The sequence below is a fragment of the Vigna umbellata genome, chromosome 2 (genome assembly GCF_029865625.1).
Source record: "Vigna umbellata cultivar VRB3 chromosome 2, Vumbellata_1.0, whole genome shotgun sequence".
NCBI classification, from domain to species: Eukaryota; Viridiplantae; Streptophyta; class Magnoliopsida; order Fabales; family Fabaceae; genus Vigna; species Vigna umbellata.
The window spans coordinates 50,276,179-50,292,993 of record NC_142166.1 but is presented as its reverse complement, the minus strand read 5'-3'; the positions used below and the strand labels follow the sequence as shown (position 1 = coordinate 50,292,993).

The following is a 16,815-nucleotide window of genomic DNA, read 5'->3' as shown; positions in this document are numbered from 1 at the left end:
TTCTTTTTCTCACATTTCCACCTTCCATCCGTTAACTTAACACCACAAACTTTATCCCCACGTGAATGTCACGGAATCTATCTATTTCATTACTGCCTACATGCTAACCAGTGATTCAAAATTCCTTATTGCTTTTCATGTATTCTCCAGTAATCACTGATCAAAAAATTAATTCTTTAACTAACTAAAGCTGCTAATTAGTATTCTTTATTGGTTGGATATATTTTAAGCCAGGATTATTATATTACTTTTAATTATTTTATTTGATAGGTTTTTATATTTATTTTTGAAGATGAAACTGTTGTTTGAAAAATAAATTATATTTCAACGGTTTAAACTTATAAAAATGTTGTATGAAAATAAATTACAATAAATTGTAACTTTTGTTTATAAAAGTATAATATTTATTTTAGATACGGGTTCAAGTCTATTATTCAAAGCACTTCAAGTTATTCTATCAGATGGGCTCGCTAATGAGATTCAAATTATGTTGCTGGCTCTTTCTTCTTTTTGTCGAAACGAAACTGTGTTACTGGTTACCTCTCAAAAACACTCAAGTCAATGATATAACTATTAGCACAACAAATGATGCATATAGTGTATATCATCTCTCTCAAGTCATACTTTAGATATTTATTTATAATAATTGTAATGGTCTTACCTTTTGTTGATTTAATAAGAACTCAATTACATCTTAATTTCTATTAGAGTTTAATGAATTATTATCACAGATAATTTGATTATACTTTTAGGTCACAGTGAATACGACCTAGAGTTGAATGGTCAGCGTAGGTGATCATCCTGAAAAGTATTCGGTTAAAAAAATCTATATAACATAAAATTTATAATAAATTATATGGATGGTTGATTTGTCCTTCGGTTAAGTAAAAGAAGAATGAAAATTTTAACTCTTTTTAATCGGTTTAAATTTGTCATGCATTATTTAGGGTTTTATCATGTCCGTGACATGATACAATTAGTTAGTTTATATAACCGGTAATAAAAAAATACATTATATTTTAATCACTGAGTCACATAATCTTCTTTTGTTTTATTTGTCTTTTTATTTCTTCGATTCATTTTAACTCTTATTAATCCGTTTAAATTTATCTTACATCATTCACGGGTCATTTATGTCACTAACATAATAGAACGGGTTAGTTTATGTAAACCGTAATAAAAAAAATCTATTATATCCCAATCACTAAGTCACACAATTTTCTTTTATTTTAGTTGTTTTGTTATTTCTTCGCCTCATTATTCCCAAATGTAATCATTTATTGGTTAAAAGTGTAAGAGATGGTATGATATTTTTAGAATAATAAAATCTTTAAAATTAATCATATCTTTATTATATCATTTTTATTTAAATTTTGTCATTGTCGATCTTCAAATTAATAAAATAGAAATGGGAAAGATTATAACTATATGAAAAATGAAAATTCTTTCAAGCATCAAAGAAATGGATGAAAAATAATTCTTTTAAAGTTAATGAAATTGATAATTAATTACTATAATTTTTTTATGCTTACGAACGATTTAATTTTAATATACTTATTTAATTTATTTGATATAATTGTTAATTTTTTTATTTTATTATCAATGATAGACTTAATAAATGGAATACATATGTAAAACATCATAATAAAATTATTATTACAATATTTATATGTATTTTTATTTTCATTTGTTTATACTAGATAGTTCGTATACTAGGCAACAAAACTTTGTAGTCATTCTTTTACATCTTAATTCATTTGTGTGGACCAGAGTTATCGACATTCCTATAAATTATTAAATAAAAAGTTTAAATTAATTTATTTTTCTTAATTTAATATTTTTTATTATTTTAATCATTTTAGTTAAATTTTTTATTATTAAACTAGTAAAAACACGTGTTGATGTTTTATTTATGATAAAAAATAATAAAATTATAATTATAATAGTAAATATAAATATTTTTTTTATATTTATTATATGTAAATTATATTTATTTTGTAGGTAATAGTTTATTATAGATAGTTATTTTAGTTTGAAAATAATTAAATTTAAAACTGATTATTTAATAAAAATAAATTTTAAAAAATGTATAATTGACTATTTTTATTTATATAATGGTATAGAAGTATAAATTACCTCTAAAAAAAGTCTTTTGGCAAATATCAAATATTTAAATATAACAAATTATCTTAAAAAAAATTAAATCAAACAGAGAAAAGAGAGTAAAATATACTAAATTAAAAAAAATCATTAAAATGGGTTAGAATATGACAAGTAACACTTTCCCTAGATATATATGTGTACTAACAAGACCTCCCGGCATAGACCAAGCGCCCAGCCATCTAGTAAATGGAACGTCCGCTCAAAGAGTGACGTCCGCCCATAACGAGACGTTCGCCCAAAGAGTGACGTCCGCCCATAACGAGACGTTCGCCCAAAGAGTGACGTCCGCTCATAACGAGACGTTCGCCCAAAGAGCTGGACGTCCGCCCAAAATGGGACGTTCGCCAAAGAGTGGAACGTCCGCCCAAAATGGGACGTTCGCCCAAGAGTGGAACGTCCGCCCAATGTGGAACGTTCACCCGAAGCGGAACGTCCGCCCAGAGTGGAACGTCCGCCCAGAGTGGAGCGTCCGCCCAATGTGGAGCGTCCGCCCAAGAAGGACGTTCGCCCAAAGAAGTGGACGTCCGCTCAAGAACTGGACGTTCGCCCAAGGAGTGGACGTCCGCCCAAGAACTGGACGTCCGCCCAAGGAGTAGACGTCCGCCCAAAATAGGACGTTCGCCCAAGGAGTGGACGTCCGCCCAAGAGCTGGACGTCCGCCCAAGGAGTGGACGTCCGCCACGGTTAAATGCTAATGACGCGTTAAAGTCCTTAATGAAGATTAAGGTATTATTGGGCCGTTCCGAGGCCCCCAAAAGGTAAAAGCCCATTACAACTCACTATAAATAAAGGTCTCAGGTATGAACTCTAGACTAACTTGAATAACGATGCATACACGCATCACAATCGCTCTGTCATATTACTGACTTGAGCGTCGGAGTGCCTTTAGCAGGTACCCGGCCCCTCCCCAACTGGGAGGTTGAAGCAGCGTCGAGGAGAGGGAGGACGCCCGCCCAGCTTGGAGCTGAAAGCAAGGATCATCCGCCAAGAGTGGAGGACGCCCGTCCAGCTTGGAGCAGAGAGCGAAGGACCATCCGCCAGGAGAGGAGGACGTCCGCCCGGTTCGGAGTAGGGAGCGAACGTCCTGATTGGAGGACGTCCGCCCGGCTTGGAGCAAAGAGAGAGTGTCTGGATTGGAGGACGTCCGCCCGGTTTGGAGCGTGGAACAGCGATCGTCCATCTTGGTGCCGCCCGTCAGTACAGCTGGCTCCGGCTCGTAGGATTCAGCATTGTCCGCCCGGTCCGTGTATCTTCGCCGCCCGCCCGTTCGTCCGATTCTGAAGTTTGTTTTTGTAGGGTCCGCTCGGATCCAGCCGAAACATTTGGCGCCCACCGTGGGGCCGTGTGACTTTGGTTACCCAAAGGTGACCACGAGAAATGAGCATCCGACCCCTATTCCCTTCCGTCCAACCCCAAGTATTGGCCATCCGGCCTCAACCTTAGCTGAATTTGACATCCGCCGTCCGGCCATTTGGCCTCCAAGGTACATATTCTAAATTAGGCCAATTATACTTTCGGACCAGGTGCGTAGCCAAATTTGGCCGTTCGGCCTCAACTTGATATCGGCCGCTCGTCCTCAACATATTTGGCCGTTCGGCCTCACACACTACGCCAAATCCGGCGTGAATTACTGACCGTATAAAGCGCTCGTTCGTCCGGCTTCCGTGAGCGCCCGTCCAATCTGGACTCAAACGCTCGTCCGTCAGGATTCAAAGAGCGCTCGTTATTTCAGCGTCTGAGAACGCTCGTCCATTCGGCGCAAAGAGCGCTCGTCCGTCCGGTCCACCTTACAAGGTATGAACACATACTTTCTTTTGGAAATACGATCATGTTTCCCTCGCAATACAGGTGTCCCGCCATAACTACATAACTGCACAAAGCAAAAAGGGGCCTCCATAATCACGTCCGGCTCAAAGAGCGCTCGTCCATCCAGCTCAAAAGAACGCTCGTCCAATCTGAACTCAAGTGCGCCTCTTTCCACTTCGAAAGAGCGCTCGGGACTTAAACGCTCGACCATCAGGTCTGAGCGAGCGGCCGTCCTTCAAGTTTCAAAAGAGCGCTCGTCCGTTCCGCTTCAAAGAACGCTCGTCCACTTCGCCTCAGTGAGCGAACGGCCGGCCATCTCCCAATAGCGCCCGTCTCTCCCGCCTCATCAGGCGCTCGGCCATCAGGCCTCATTTTTTAGGCCGTCCGGCCTCAAAATTCGACCTCCCATTTATATTACCATTATTTTTCTAAGTGTTCTTTGGAAACAACCATCCTCATCCGAGCATGCTCAACCCGACAGTCCACCTTACAAGGTAGGGACACACACTTTCTTTAAACTTGAAATTTGCCATCCCTCCTTTCATAATGCAGGTAACCCGCAATAATGGCACAAGTGCATATTTGCAAAAGCAACTCTCTTTCATCCTCCCGCATCAAACGGAGATTTCCACCAGGAACAAAGACCGTCCGCCCTACTAAACTCCAAGCTGGTGAAAAAGAGTGTTCCAAAGAGGACAACTCTCAGCTTGGTTGGGCGACGGAGCGAAAGACCGTCCGCCCTACTAAACTCCAAGCTGGTGAAAAAGAGTGTTCCAAAGAGGACAACTCTCAGCTTGGTTGGGCGACGGAGCGAAAGACCGTCCGCCCTACTAAACTCCAAGCTGGTGAAAAAGAGTGTTCCAAAGAGGACAACTCTCAGCTTGGTTGGGCGACGGAGCGAAAGACCGTCCGCCCTACTAAACTCCAAGCTGGTGAAAAAGAGTGTTCCAACGAGAACAGCTCTCAGCTTGGTGGGGCGACGAATCAAAGAGCCGGCCATCCATAACTTAGCCAAATCTGGCATTCATCAAGGAGCCGGCCATCCATAACTTAGCCAAATCTGGCATTCATCAAAGAGCCGGCCATCCGTAACTTAGCCAATTGTGGCACTCAGCAAAGAGCCGGCCATCCATAACTTAGCCAAATCTGGCATTCATCAAGGAGCCGGCCATCCATAACTTAGCCAAATCTGGCATTCATCAAGGAGCCGGCCATCCATAACTTAGCCAAATCTGGCACTCATCAAAGAGCCGGCCATCCGTAACTTAGCCAATTGTGGCACTCAGCAAAGAGCCGGCCATCCATAACTTAGCCAAATCTGGCATTCATCAAGGAGCCGGCCATCCATAACTTAGCCAAATCTGGCATTCATCAAAGAGCCGGCCATCCGTAACTTAGCCAAATCTGGCATTCAGCGATCAGCCGGCCATCCGTAACTTAGCCAAACTTGGCATTCAGGAAAGAGCCGGCCATCCGTAGCTTAGCCAAACTTGGCATTCAGGAAAGAGCCGGCCGTCCATAACTTAGCCAAATATGGCATTCAGGAATCAGCCGGCCATCCGTAACTTAGCCGAATCAGGCATTCATCACCAATATGGAGTAGGAGGACGTCAATCGACCATCCAGGCCATTTGTCCTCCGTCTGGAGGGCACGCCAAGTCGACCTCCACATGGACCCAACAATTCGGGGACCATCTAAAAAATCCCTTCGCACAATCAAATTACGCTCGGGCTTGGGGGGCTTATGTACTGATAGGCCCTCCCAACATAGACCGAGCGAACGGTTAACAATGCCACCCTCCAAAATGGCAATCAGTACCGAGGCCGCTCTAGCGCCACAAGGCCGAGCGTTCACCCGTGTTGAGTACCAAAGTCGAGCGCCCACCCAGGACGACTCGCATAACACAAGAGCCGGACGTCTATCTAAACTAGCACGTCCGCCCAAGATTGGACGAGCGTCCAATTACTCAAGAAGAGACGTCCGTCCAAGATGGCATGTCCATCCAAGATGACGAGCGTCCACCCGGCATAGGACGAGCGTCCAAGCATTCAAGAAGGGACGTCCAAGATGGAACGTCCGTCCAGAATGACACGTCCGCCCTAAGACGGCAATCATGACGAACGTCCACCCATTTGGACGTCCACCCAAGATGGCATGTCCGCTCAAAATGACGAGCGGCCACCCGTGTCAAGCACCAAAGACCGAACCCCCAAATAAACAGTAGTCCGAGTTTGCATGGATCCAGCGGTTTTCCAAAATGACGCCCATCCAGGCACGGACAACCCCTTCGCACAATAAAATTATGCTCGGGCTTGGGGGGCTTATGTACTAACAAGACCTCCCGGCATAGACCAAGCGCCCAGCCATCTAGTAAATGGAACGTCCGCCCAAAGAGTGACGTCCGCCCATAACGAGACGTTCGCCCAAAGAGTGACGTCCGCCCATAACGAGACGTTCGCCCAAAATTGTGACGTCCGCCCATAACGAGACGTTCGCCCAAAGAGCTGGACGTCCGCCCAAAATGGGACGTTCGCCAAAGAGTGGAACGTCCGCCCAAAATGGGACGTTCGCCCAAGAGTGGAACGTCCGCCCAATGTGGAACGTTCACCCGAAGCGGAACGTCCGCCCAGAGTGGAACGTCCGCCCAGAGTGGAGCGTCCGCCCAATGTGGAGCGTCCGCCCAAGAAGGACGTTCGCCCAAAGAAGTGGACGTCCGCTCAAGAACTGGACGTTCGCCCAAGGAGTGGACGTCCGCCCAAGAACTGGACGTTCGCCCAAGGAGTGGACGTCCGCCCAAGAACTGGACGTCCGCCCAAGGAGTAGACGTCCGCCCAAAATAGGACGTTCGCCCAAGGAGTGGACGTCCGCCCAAGAGCTGGACGTCCGCCCAAGGAGTGGACGTCCGCCACGGTTAAATGCTAATGACGCGTTAAAGTCCTTAATGAAGATTAAGGTATTATTGGGCCGTTCCGAGGCCCCCAAAAGGTAAAAGCCCATTACAACTCACTATAAATAAAGGTCTCAGGTATGAACTCTAGACTAACTTGAATAACGATGCATACACGCATCACAATCGCTCTGTCATATTACTGACTTGAGCGTCGGAGTGCCTTTAGCAGGTACCCGGCCCCTCCCCAACTGGGAGGTTGAAGCAGCGTCGAGGAGAGGGAGGACGCCCGCCCAGCTTGGAGCTGAAAGCAAGGATCATCCGCCAAGAGTGGAGGACGCCCGTCCAGCTTGGAGCAGAGAGCGAAGGACCATCCGCCAGGAGAGGAGGACGTCCGCCCGGTTCGGAGTAGGGAGCGAGCGTCCTGATTGGAGGACGTCCGCCCGGCTTGGAGCAAAGAGAGAGTGTCTGGATTGGAGGACGTCCGCCCGGTTTGGAGCGTGGAACAGCGATCGTCCATCTTGGTGCCGCCCGTCAGTACAGCTGGCTCCGGCTCGTAGGATTCAGCATTGTCCGCCCGGTCCGTGTATCTTCGCCGCCCGCCCGTTCGTCCGATTCTGAAGTTTGTTTTTGTAGGGTCCGCTCGGATCCAGCCGAAACAATATGTTTATTATATCGCAAAGAAAAAAAAAAATATTAATTTCCCCTTATAGGTTGGTATGAAAATTGTGCAGAGTAAGAAAGAAGAAACAATTCGACCTGGAAACAAGTGAGCAAAAACAATGCCATTGCCAACTGTCGTTTCCCCTATTTCTTCTTTTTCTGGCGTACTTTTATCCACTGTCACGGCGCGCGCTACACTCCCTCCAAAATGCACCGTTTCCCCTTCCTCTGTTCTCTCTCGCAGAGACATCGCTCTGCTGTCCTTCCTCGCTCTCTCTCCACCTGCCTCCGCCATTGAATTTGGCATCTGTAGGCACCACTCTTCTTCTACTTACTTCCCCAGCTACATTCGCTGTTTCTCGTCGCATTCGCGAAAACCCTAATTCTTGAAATTGTTGTGCAGCAGGACCGAAGAATTGGCTGAAAGAGCAAAAACGGAAGGCCTCCAAGTTCCTGTTGGCCCCCGTGGATGCTTCCCGCCAAATCCTTCGCTCTGCCTATCTCACGCTCAGTACGTTTTTTTCCCTCTTCTCGCTTGCAATGCTTCTTAGCTTGACCAGGTTTCGATTTGGTTCCATTTGCAGCGAAAACCGACGCTGCTTATACGGATGAGGATTTGGAGCAGATTCAGCAGCTGTTTATATCTGCTGCTAGGGACTGCGTACCACAGGACCGGAATTCTTTCGTCACTTTCCAAGCCAAGAGCGGAGTAGAGGTTTGTGTTCGCCTTCTAATGGCTTGCATAATTCAAATGCCTCGCATGTTTCACTGATTATTAGGGTTTTGATGGCATAATAGAAAAATAGTAATCAACGAAGGTAATTGAGTGTCAATTATCAAAATGTTTTCAAATTCAAATTACCGATCACTCGATTTTTGTAAATAAAATAATTTACTGGAAAAATGTGATTTTGTTTTTTTTTTCTTTTTTTGTAAAACGTGGTTTTAATCCTTAACTTTTAAATTGAGAAATTATATCTCATAGTTTTCACTTATTTTAAGATGTTGGTGGTGGACCGATCTATCAATTTGAAAGCATAGAGAACAAAGTAATGCTTGAGATTGAAAAAACACAGAGACTAAAACCACATATTCCCCATATTATATTTATCCAATCACGAATGGCTAATATGAAGTTTGGTATTCCCTTCTCATTTAAAAAGTTTCATAGGCATGCATTATTATCCACCAGTAAAATATCCTATTTAATATTATTTTTAGAGCAATTATCTAAAAGTAAATGCTTATCATGCATGTTAATCAGTTATAATTTAAAAAAATTTATGCTATCAGTAAATATACTGTTTTTTTTTTCTATTTTAAAATCATATCTAGAATATTATTTCATTGATTGCCGGTGTTAATATATTTATATTGTAAAATCAAATTATCAGTGATAGGTTTCTTGTGCAATACAGGACATTTCTTTTAGCATTATTTTATACTGTTGAAAGGGGACTTTAATATTGTTTGGTGAAGGATAGAAATGGATAGGATGAAAATAGTTGGTGGAGTAGAAAGAGATGACAACTAACGTATAAATTAAAGGCGTTTGGTTGAAGAAAAATAGAGAGTAGATAAGGAGAGGGTTGAAGAGAAATAGAGAGTAGATAAGGAAAGAGATGAACAGCAATAGGTTAAAATTATTTCTTCTTTCTTCTCCCACCAAAGCCTCACTATTATTTCCATCCCTGTTCTTCTCCTCTGGGAATTTTATTTTGTTTGTGGTCCCTATCCCCAAACAAGCATGCTAGCTCAAGTACAAGAATCATTTGGACGGAGACATAATTAGCCTACACTGGCCCTTTTTTTGCGCAGGTGTGCACATTTCGGTTAATTGTGAAGAACGCTGCTTCGTTGCTTGGAAATAAGGATCCTGTAAAGTTGAAAGCTGAAGCTTTGCTAGATAATCTTATAAGGTATCCAATTTCCAGCATTGGTGTGGTGTAGTTTACTGCACCAACTTGTGGCTCGTAAAATTCTCTTAGAATATTTATTAATTATTTAATTTCTAGGGGATTATTTACTGGGCATTCTAGCATTCTAGCATTCTAGCTTTATCGTGCTTGTAAAAGAGACTGTTTTTGTGTAAATGGTCATAGATTCATACTTTCAGTTATGAATATTATTAAGAGGCTTTGTTGTGTCATGATAACTGATAGAAATGTAACAGACATTCACGAACCTTCACCTATTAGCTCAAGGTTTTAGGAGAATAAGTTTTGTATGATATCAGAACCTTTGAGTCCCAAGTGTCTCAATGGTCCTTGTCTCTCCAATTTGTTATGTCTTCTTCCAGAAGCATTGTTTTACACACTTCTTTTGTCCTCCATGTTAATATTCCTTTGAGATCAAAATCCATGATGTTTACCTAATTTGATTACATCTAAAGGGGAATATTTTTTACCACATTGCTTCTTAAAAATGCAGATCTTTCGCCACTATCAGTGGGATGGCAAGTGAAACCAACATTCAACTTGCATCAGATAGGTATATTTGCTGTAGTAGTTGCTTGCAGGAATATCTTTTAGGGAGATTTTTTATTTCAAGAAATTCTCTATGCTATTTGTGAAGAATTGAACCTAGTTCATTGCAAGCCCACCCCCAGAATCTTAGTATTGATTACTAATGAATAATCTTCACTTTACTTTTTGTTACAATTTATTTCATGTTATGCCTAATTTATATTTTTTTATTGGCTTCGTGTACAAAAAATGAGAACTAGGAATTGTTTGAGAAGTGCTTGGTTTCTGAAAAGCAGTAGTTAAGCTGCTGGAATGTTCCGAACCATAGGTTTGATTTATTTGTGGATCTTTCTTAAGATTTATTCTTCTGTTTTGAACAACTCAGATAATATATTATTGCAATTGATTGAAAGGGGCTTCATCCAAAGTTTTCACTGGACTTTTATTGCCTCTCTTTAACTGTTTGTTTATTAATGTTTGGAAGGATCTATCTATTTGTTTGTATAAAATTATAAAATCTCTTTAACTGGTTCTTTATTAATGCTTGCAAGGATCTATCTATTTTGGATTAAATTATAATAGTGTTGCTATATATATATATATATATATATATATATATATATATATATATATATATATATATATATATATATATATATATATATATATATATATATATATTTTCTTCATGATTTGCTGTCAGTTTTGGTTTCTTTTTTTTTTCTAGCCTCTTCAAGTATTAAAGAGACGGAGGTTTATCTTTCAAAGTTATTGTTGCTTGTTTTAATTTTATTATTCGGGTGCTTATCACCTGATTATTGTATCAATGGATTGTGCCTAAAATCCTTCTTTTTCCCCCAGAGAAAAGATAGCGGATGCTGTATCAGATACCATATCTGATCTCGACAAATTTGAGCAGGGAATTACGGATTGCCTTGAAAGTTGAAACCTAACTGTAAAGAATAGCCTATCCTACTTTTTTTGATGTGGAAAGTTGATCCTTAAAAAATCACGCAAGTATGTGCTTCTGTCTTTCTAAGTGCTTACTTTCCTTTGATTTTTTTTTAAAATTTTTTTAGTTACTATCTACCATAACGAAAAAGGTTGGCCGTATCTATAGTTTTAAGCTTCTTTAACAGATTGCACTTTCAAAACGAAAAATGGTAGTGTATAATTTCATCAACAAATAGACCTGAATCTTGTTTTGACTCTAAACTGTTTCACCACCGTACTGTCTGAACTAGGCTTTGGGTTTATGCCTTTGCTAAAACGTTCACTTGTTTTTCAGGGAGCTTATTGGTGTAATAACCAATTTTCTGGTATCACCGGTTTGCTGACTACCGAGAATACCAAAATATGATTTTGCCGTACTTTAAAATACTTATTTGTTTTCTCAATCTGAAATCTGTAAGCACTCTGTCAATAATCATATGATATTCTTTTTCAATGCATTCAATCCTCTGAATCGTTTTATAGAGGAAATACGCATGCTCTTAATAGCTTTATCGTTTTGATATTACGGGATGTGTTCATAATTTGACATACTGAATATGCATTTGCTAGGATGTTCTGAAATTATTTCTTAAAATCAGCCAAAAAAATATGAGCGATTTACATCTTAAACTATGGCTGTTTCCCTTTTTGTTTGGAACTGTGAAGGGAATGTCCTGCTCTAAACAAAGGATCAAATAAATTCATACGATACGGGAACGGTTATCACTCCAATTAGGATTCTAAATGTTACAATATTTTAAATGATATATTGTGATTTTAGCTGGAAGTATTGTTTGCTGATCGATGCTATCTTTCTGTAATGGTACGTTATTTAGAGAAAATGTGCTATATTCTCTGTTGAGTCATTTCTTTTTCTTTTTGATGTTTTCTGTCCAGTTGTCATCAGTTTATAGATACTCTCCTCCAATCCAAGATACAAAATACAAGATGCGTATCTGCCTTCTTGAAAGAGACTGCTATTTTAATGAGGGAGAGGTTGTGGTTGCTGAAGATTTTTGTGTACCTTCAAACTGAATGGAGAAAAGTAATAAATGCTTTTTTCTAAATGGGACAACCCGCCTCCCCCATATCTTGGAAACTGCCAAATCAAGACAATAGTAGACATCTACTTCACATAACTCATTTGGTGATAATTTCTTTCAGAGTTTACTTTTATTTATTTATAATCAGGTAATATCACAACATATGTAGTAGGCATTATTTTTTTATGATACTAAAAAACAGTTAGAAATGTGATGAATAAAATATAACAATTGAATTTTAGAATTAAAATGATTGTCAGTTTTTTATTTTAAAAAAAAAAATTGCTCTGAACATTATTTATTTGTTGTTTCAATTTTGTTGAGTGAAAAATCGGATTTTGATTTGGGGCTGGAGTAATTGACTGGGTGTATTTGCTAAATAGTAATACCAAATATGGATATTAATAACTGCATTATTTATTTACCAGCAATATTTTCATCATTTTACGCCTAGAAGAGAGTTGAATTCTTCCAACAAGAACTGGAAAGAGAAAAAAAAGGCAGAATTAATTTACCTGGGTCGCCGACTGCGTAGAACATAAATTATAGGAGCGACGTCATATATGGGCCAACAATTGTTGGGCGAATTTGCAAATAAAAATGTGATACCTACTTCCCATGTGCTAATTGTACAATACAATTAATGAGGATACATCTCCACAAGATTATTGGACGTGAATCTGAGACAGGGTTATACATATCAAGACTGAGTGTTTGGTCCATTATGTGAAACATTTTGATCAGGTGAACCAGAAGCTTCCACCAAGTACAATCGGCAGCATGGCTTTCCATCGTCTGGATTGGTTTGTAGCGATCTGGGCAAACTGAGGAGCCTGTTGAAGAGATTTAATGGATCATTTAAGAGACCAAAATGGGCATCTGGGTCTCCAATTTGTGAAAGTTTTACATTAGTGAACCCTAGGGATGGCAATAGATGGTCTGGCCAATCGCTGTAAAATTGGAAGACTGAATTGGATAGAGTGGTTGATGGCTTATTCATGAAGTCTGCTAAAAGGACTGTGTGTGCTAACGCGCATTTGTTAGCCAAAATTCTCAGCACTTGCATGGCTTGGGATTGGGTGAGGTAGTAGATGATACCTTCTAGAATCCAAACAGTGCTCTTTTGAGGTATGTATCCCGCAGTCTCAAGCTTTTCCATCCAGTCATTTTCTCTTATGTCGGCTGCTACTCTGGTTAAGGATTTGGCTTTGGACATAATATGTTGCGAGTCGTACGCTGAGTCCGCAGCCGCTTGTAAAATAGTGGTCTTTACATCCAACACTCCTGAAAAGTCCACCTCATACACATCACTGTCCTTCAAGCAACTCAAACGATATGCTCTCGTGTCCATTCCTACATTAAAACTTCCAACTTTATCAATATATAGTTTTTGTACCAAAAAGTTACGAGTATATATAACTGCTAGGGTAAATATAATGCTATAGGCATGGACAGTTACATCTAATTTCTGAAGAATATGGACAGATGCACTGGATTGTGATGTCATTGATTATGTTTAGCTGATGGCTAGATAGACTGTGGTCCAAAAAAATGTTAGTAATGATATAAGAATTGGTTTGCCAAAATCAAGGAGGTGTCCTTTATATATCTTGTAACGTGATCTTGAGGGCGTTGGTAGTTTCACTCAAACGTTCTTTTAGCCTAATGCTATTATTTTCTGAGAGGCAATAAACTCGCACAGTCACATTTGACCAACATAATTAATTACTTATTCTGAGTTAACCTGCTAGTTAACTGATCAGTTACGGCTACCAATATTAATAAAAAAAAAAAAAGCGATGAAAGCTGTTAAGAAGACAAAATTAAATGAATGGCTGATGTGGACAAACCTGCGCCAAGGAGAACAACCTGAGCTGCTCTGGCAGTTGGGGAATTGAGGGCATCTTCTAGCCTAGAATCAAACCAGAGGGTTCGTACTGCAAGAATGACTCCAGAAATTTCACGAGCATTGTTGAGGCGGTCGTTCTTGATCTTTTCATGGAGGTTTCTCAAGTAAGTCTCCCCTGCCAGTAAATCAGCGAGTGGATCATGGATGGCATGTTTCCACAGAGCCCTTCCCGCAGCAGTTTGGCAAGCTGACCTCTTAAGGAAATCCCATTCTTTTTCAATCGTTGCATGGATTTCTCTTACAGCATCACTGTTGAGCAAGTCTGGAAGCTTCAGCTCTTGCCACGCTTGGTCCTCGGGCAACCCATTCACTTTATCTGACATGGTTCTTGCGTGTTACACAAAAACAAGGGATTAAGAGGAGCTTGTGAAGAAGATAATGCATTTTATTTATATATAGCGAAGTTTAAAGATTTTGGGGGTAGAGATAAGGAAAAGAGAACCACACACAATAAGGGATGCCTCAGCTTCTTGGTTTAGTGAAAGGCAAGGTAAGAATGCAGTCCACGACTACCACAACTGCATAACCCGACCCTTTCTCTCCCTCGCCTGTCATTTTTCAAACGCAAAAGTGACATTCTGTGGTTCCCACTAATTACGACCACTGCCACATGTGCCTGCCTCAACTTGGATAACAACAAAATAACTATTCAACCTATCCATTCATTTATGCTTTAATTATCACCACTTTCATCTTCCATTTATAATTCCTTTTTAAGTAAGACTCCCGGACTAATTTCTTCGTATACTGAAATTTATTTAAGATAATATTTTTATACTCACTTTATATTTACTATTTCACTTTTCAATCACTCTCTTTCTTTTAATAGTGTAAAAACTTCACTTTTTCTAATGACTAAAACATCCTTCAGAATAAATTGTCAACTGATGTAATCAAAAAATATATTTTTTTTCAAACTTAACCGCATGCAAGATACCTATACTACCTAAGACAATGCAAGAGCTGTATTTGTTGAGCCAGAAGGTCACGTCTTCGTGCGTTAATAGGCATTGTCGGCACGACATTTATTTTGTTTGTGACATTTTTTAAGTGAGTTTTATTTTTAAAATGTTTAAATATTTATTTCTTTTTTATAAATAATTAAAACTTAAGCCATACTTATATACAAATATACTGAAAAAATTCGAATCAAAATATATAACTTTATTTATTTTAAATTTATATATTAGGGATCAATTTCTATACCGGCTAAAGCCCAAGGTAGGTGTCATCAAATTCAAGTTTTAGGCATCACGCTAATATTATAATCACATATTAAAAGGTAAAACTTCACAGCATCATAGCAAATTAATATTTATTGGTGTTCAACTGTCTTATATTAATTTAATCTAGGATTTACCTGTTACATTGGTATCACTTATTTTCGATAGGAGAAATCCTCGTATTTTTTTTCATTCATAGATTAGTCGTCAGAAATGGTACTCAAGAAGAACTATAGGTTCTAATACCACTTTTGTGAGTCATCCAATAAAAAAATAATATGTTGTATATGAGACAGCAAATCTATTTTTCTGTGAATAACTATAAATTCTTCAATGATACACAATTCCCTGTACATAATAAATTTATTAAATTGTCCTACAAATCTTAAATTAACTTTTCATTTGTATAGTATATTATTATTGTTGTTGTTATTTCATTCTTCGTATTATTTTTGGATGTTAGACTTTACTAAGTATCACTCATATTCTCTTTACCATGAATCTCACATAAAAAATCACTCTTCTAGTGCTCATTATCCGTACATGAATAAGAATGTTGTTATAAAGTATCTCTTTCAAAAATGTTATAAAGTCGTTTGCTTATTTTGGTAAGCTAAGCGCATAAATGCAAAAACCTCCCTACATAGGGAGAAAGAATTATCCAGCTTGAAGTTCTTTATACAGTACAACTTTTGCTATCAGCTAAGTCAACTTGTATTAGTGTTATTAGGTTTGTTGCATCTATTCACTAAGCTACTCTGTGCTATAGAATGAATCAATATATTCACTCATCCAACTCACTATGAGCTTGTTAGGTTAGGGACAAGTTCTTTTGCATCCATTCTCGACTCACGTGGGAATCATAAAACGAATATTCAATATATGCCAATTAAATCACCCCAAAATTATTCCATTTCCATTTTTTATCATTAATACAATTTTATTTCATCTATTAACTGTTATTTTAAACTAAACGAAAGACACAACTATGTGATCTTACCATATACAAATCTTCATCATTTAAAAATTAAGGTTAAATACACTTTAAATATTTTTTTTTCATCATTTAAAACATTTTTTAAAAATAAAACTTCAACTGAATAAAATTAAAAAAAAACATTTTTCTTAAGCTTCAACTAAAGAAAATATTTTTTTATCATGTCCAATAATCGTACTTTATTATATCTGATGTCATTAATGTTAAAACTAAACCGTACCGTCCTCTCTATGGTCGTACGGTCCTTCCACATGGTCGTCTTTTTGTACGGTCCTCCCATACCAACCTCTCTGGATGTCCTCCCATGGTTGTTCACCTAGGCTGCACCAACTAGTAATGACTCATTAAGTCCCTAATGTAGATTAAGATGTGATTGAGCCATCATTAGGTCAGCGAAAGGTAAAGGTCCATCATCAATTAGTATAAATAAAGGTCTCAGGTATGACTTTAGAGGGACGATGCACATCATATACATTACTTGCTAACTGTCCGGTTATATTACTAACTTGAGCGTTGACAGGTATCCTTTCACACAATTTAGACAAAGAGGAGGAAGAGCGAATAAATAACTAGGACGATAAAGGATCACTAAGGAGCCTGTTTGATTTTCAAGACAACTTGGAGTGGTTTGATTAAGAGGCTTCTCCCGAAACAAAAACTATTTT

General features: G+C 39.0%; 2 protein-coding genes across 5 annotated transcripts; one reads left to right on the top strand and one right to left on the bottom strand.

The window, feature by feature from the left end:
* Window positions 1-7,551: 7,551 nt before the first annotated feature.
* Window positions 7,552-12,181, top strand: LOC148204228 (uncharacterized). Of its 4 annotated transcripts, XM_088107339.1 has the most exons (8): window positions 7,557-7,829; window positions 7,924-8,031; window positions 8,105-8,235; window positions 9,339-9,439; window positions 9,951-10,010; window positions 10,847-11,002; window positions 11,274-11,392; window positions 11,876-12,181. In XM_088107339.1, the coding sequence occupies exons 1-6, from the start codon at window positions 7,640-7,642 to the stop codon at window positions 10,929-10,931; spliced, it is 675 nt and encodes a 224-aa protein (XP_087963465.1). In that variant the 5' UTR covers window positions 7,557-7,639; the 3' UTR covers window positions 10,932-11,002; window positions 11,274-11,392; window positions 11,876-12,181. The 4 variants fall into 4 exon arrangements, with proteins under 4 accessions (XP_087963467.1, XP_087963466.1, XP_087963465.1 ...); XM_088107340.1 differs by lacking the exon at window positions 11,274-11,392 and having other exon boundaries at window positions 7,556-7,829; XM_088107338.1 differs by lacking the exon at window positions 11,876-12,181 and having other exon boundaries at window positions 11,274-11,469.
* A 235-nt stretch (window positions 12,182-12,416) lies between these two features.
* LOC148204227 (uncharacterized) lies at window positions 12,417-14,366 on the bottom strand. Its single transcript, XM_088107337.1, has 2 exons — window positions 13,872-14,366; window positions 12,417-13,374 (listed from the first exon to the last, which is right to left on the bottom strand). Exons 1-2 carry the CDS (start codon window positions 14,251-14,253, stop codon window positions 12,722-12,724), a joined length of 1,035 nt encoding a protein of 344 aa, XP_087963463.1. The 5' UTR covers window positions 14,254-14,366; the 3' UTR covers window positions 12,417-12,721.
* Between the last annotated feature and the right edge of the window lie 2,449 nt (window positions 14,367-16,815).